Source organism: Octopus bimaculoides, chromosome 1 (assembly GCF_001194135.2).
Source record: "Octopus bimaculoides isolate UCB-OBI-ISO-001 chromosome 1, ASM119413v2, whole genome shotgun sequence".
Lineage (NCBI taxonomy): Eukaryota > Metazoa > Mollusca > Cephalopoda > Octopoda > Octopodidae > Octopus > Octopus bimaculoides.
In genome coordinates, this window is record NC_068981.1 from 113,147,973 (window position 1) to 113,152,011 (window position 4,039).

Below are 4,039 nucleotides of genomic sequence, written 5' to 3' on the forward strand. Positions count from 1 at the left end.
AGCCACTTTGACTATTGCTCTCAGCTATGGTCACCAACCAGTGTGAAATTAATCTCTGAACTTGAGGCAATCCAACGAAGCTACACGAAGAAGATAGCCTCTATGCAGCATAAAAGCTATTGGGAAAGACTCAAAAGATTAAGACTCTATTCCTTAGAGCTTAGGTGAGAAAGATATGCCATAATATACATCTGGAAGATCCTCAAAGGACTCGTCCCAAACTTTGGCATCGAAAGTTACACAAATAAAAGAACTGGACACCACTGCATAGTGCCAAGGACTCCAAATTTGCCATCAAGATGTAGGACAAGATACTGCATTAGCCTGGGCTTCAGAGGTCCACAGCTCTTCAATATCCTCCCGAAGGACCTGAGAGACCTACATGGGGTGGATGTAGGTATCTTCAAAATAAAGCTGGACCTCTTCCTGTCAGGTGTCCCAGATGAACCAACTTCGTGGCAAGAGGTGCAGATGAGGGTAGCTGCATCAAACTCTCTCATGCACCAAATGGCAATTCCTGAAAAGCATTTGTGAAGTAAAATTATGTAGCAACACCAAATGGCAGTGCCCCAGCATGGCCACAGCTCATGAGCTGAAACTAGATAAAATAAAAAAAAATATATATATATATATATATATACATATATGTATGTATGTATTTGTGTGTCTATGTTTGTCCCCCCACCATCGCTTGACAACTGATGTTGGTGAGTTTACGTCCTCATAACATAGCGGTTCGGCAAAAGAGACCAATAGAATAAGTACTAGGTTTGCAAAAAATAAGTCCTGGAGTCTATTTGTCTAAAGGCAGTGCCCCAGCATGGCTGCAGTCAAATGACTGAAACTGGTAAAAGAAAAAAATATGCTGCATAACTTTTTTTACCCAACCCTGAGTTAAATTAAGTTTGAAATACAGTAACCCCTCACCATATCACGGTTCGTCTATCGTGGGTTTTTTTTATTTAAGCTCACATCGATTCCTCCATGGTGTTGTTTTTCATTTATAATAAAATTATACAAATTATAAAATTAAAAGAATATACAGTATTGTTTCTACTTCACGGATTTTCACCTATCGCAAGGCATTTTGGAACACAGCACTCCCAATAGTCGAGAGTAGTCAAGGGTTTACTGTATTTCAATTGCATTGGGAAAATCATATAACTTTAAGCAACTCTTTTGTTTTATAAATCTGAGATTTTAGTATGCTTGGTTCAAACAATAAAGAGCTAATTTATGGTATGAGCTCTAATGCCAACTAATCTTTGTTATTTTCCTATGGGGACAAGTTTACTTTATTCTGGAGGCACTAATATTAATATCAGTAATGTATTGGAGCCTATCCGGTCTTTTCTTCAACATTTATGAATTATTTTAGAATCATTAGAGGAAAACAGAAAATAAGAAAATTTCTCACTCTTGATCAGACTAAAATTTTTGAAAATTTTATCATAAATTGATTTGTAATTAATCCCCAGTATCTTTTTAAATATACACAATTGACTAATTCAAAATGCTTGTATTCATGTCATTGTCAGGACTTCTTTAGACATTGAATCAACAGTTGTTGAAGAAAAGGACAAATGGCCATGCAGAATTTGTTCCGGCACTCTGTGTCCAAATCCCGCCAAGTTCAAATCTCTTTTCATTTATTTTCAAAGTCAGCATTCCAGTTTGATAATTTCATTCCACTAGTCTCAGCATCCCTAAAGAAATAAAGCATTGTAGGCACTTCGCTCTTAGAAAGAAAAAAAATTAACTATAAAGCAAACTGTCCAGTATAAATTAGTTTTTATTTTTCCTTTCAGGTTGATCAGTATTTTACAGTCCAACCACATACAATATTGAGACAGCATTTAGATTACAGCCACTGGTATGATCGAGTCAAACTGAGTTTGAAGGACATACACAATACCCAGTATGTTGCTTGCATGAATCCAACAGCAGGTAGCTTCACAATAGATGCCAGATTGCAGGTAAAGATAACAATGTTACAACAGTTATTGATTATGATAATTATACAGAGTAGTTGAGTGTCAGATTAAATGTTTCACTGTGTTAAATTGCATTTCTGAATTCTGAATTTAAATCCTGTGAGTGTAAATTTTGGCTTTCATCCCTTTGGAATTGATCAATAGAATTAATCTTTCAATCAAATATGCCTACTAATAAAAATCTGTGACTTTTATATGAATTTAAGAAATCAGTAGTAATTATTATTTCAATAATGATACTTAGTTATGACACTTTACATCCTGGTTTGCCATTCATCCTTTCCACTGAAATAAAGTAAAGCACTAGTCAAGAACTGCAGTCGATACAATTGACGAACTTATCCTCTTAAATTTGGAGCCTTGTGCCTTTCTTATAAAATATTAATACAGTGACAGTGATAATGTTGACAATAAACATAAAATGGTCCATATGGTAGGTAGTTGAAAGTAAGGCTATTTAGAAAGTTAGGAAATATAGCACATTCTTTAAACATTGTTTTTGACTCAAAATGCATCAGCTTCATACCAGCTAAATGATTGCAGAGGAAAATATAAGAAATGCCTTTAGAGTGACATTCAGAGTATCTAAATGACCATAATCATAATGTTCAGTAGCATTTGGAGCAGTATCTGATGCTAATAATGCTACTGATGATGTGAAGGATGATGAGGAAGAAGAGGACAATGACAATAATGTTGATAATAGTAATGATGATGATAATGAGGATAGTTGTGAAAGGGATGCTGATAATGGTGTTTGTTTTGATTCCAGAGACACTTCTGTGTATTTGCTATCAGTTTCCCATGTGAAGACTCACTGAAAACAATCTACAGCAGTATATTAAGTCAGCATTTAAGTTTTGGAGAATTTTTACCAGTTGTTCAGAAATTCTCACAAAATATTGTGATAGGAAGCTTGGTCTTGCATAGCAGAGTTGCATCTCACTTCTTGCCTACGGCCATCAAGTTCCACTATATTTTCAACTTAAGAGATCTTTCAAATATATTTCAGGTAAGGAAATAAACATATATAGGTGCAGGCATGGCTGTGTGGTAAGAAACTTCCTTCCCTACAACATGGTTCCAGGTTTAGTCCCACTGCATGGCACCTTAGGCAAGTGTCTTCTACTATAACCTTGTGCTGACCAAAGCCTTGTGTGTGAATTTGGTAAACAGAAACTGAAAGAAGCCTCTCATGTGTGTGTGTGTCCTCATGTCTGTGTTTGTCCCTCCATTACCACTTGACAACTTGTGTTGGTGAGTTTATATCCCTATGACTTAGTTCAGAAAAAAGTTCAGCAGAATAAGGTTTAAAAAAAAAAAAGTCCTGTTCAATTAAAAGCCTTCAAGGCAGTGTTCCAGCATGGCTGCAGTGAAATGACTGAAACAAGTGAAAGAATGAAAAGAAAGAATATATGCAATTGTGTAAATGTAAATTTACCCATGCATTCAGATGCATGCATGCGCATCCACACACACACACATTGTTGTGAATAGCTGTTTAAAAAAGAAACTAAGGAAATCAGAACTCCAACAAATTTGACTGGTGTTGCTGATTTTGTAAGTACTATAATCTGAAGAAATATATACGTACACACACACACACACACACACACACACACACACAGACACACACACACACACACACACACGCACACACACACACATATGTGTAGCATGGTGATTTTGCTCACAGTGGGGGTGGTTATCTTCCCTGTCAATGCATAGACATGTGCTTTTTTGTTGCTGTAAGGGTCTTTGATCCTTATTTCTAGCAATGTAGTTGCTACCCTGCATTGTCGGTCACAATTAGTGACAATTCGATTTTGCCTTTTTGGTTGTATATTGCATATAGCCACCTTCATACACATGTTACAATGAAGTAGAGAAATTTGAAAAGACAAAACGAAACCGGTTATTTCTCCAAAATACAATGTTTATATACCAAAAAAATTTTATAACATTTTTCTGACATAATTTAAATATATACTTTAACCATGTAACACAAGCCTTCTGTAGTTTTTTCACTCTTATTATCTCTTATA

The 4,039-nt window shown here is 35.6% G+C and overlaps 1 protein-coding gene across 3 annotated transcripts in view; it reads left to right on the forward strand.

Annotated features, from left to right (window-relative positions):
- The window catches only part of LOC106876453 (dynein beta chain, ciliary), a 628,322-nt gene that overhangs the window by 399,391 nt on the left and 224,892 nt on the right, over nt 1-4,039 (forward strand). For 2 of the 3 annotated variants that reach the window (XM_052969374.1, XM_052969379.1), the window contains 2 exons: nt 1,809-1,976; nt 2,767-3,006. In XM_052969374.1, coding sequence (XP_052825334.1) covers nt 1,809-1,976; nt 2,767-3,006 — 408 coding nt within the window. The remainder of the gene's footprint in view (nt 1-1,808; nt 1,977-2,766; nt 3,007-4,039) is intronic. The other variant, XM_052969385.1, reaches the window with a different exon arrangement.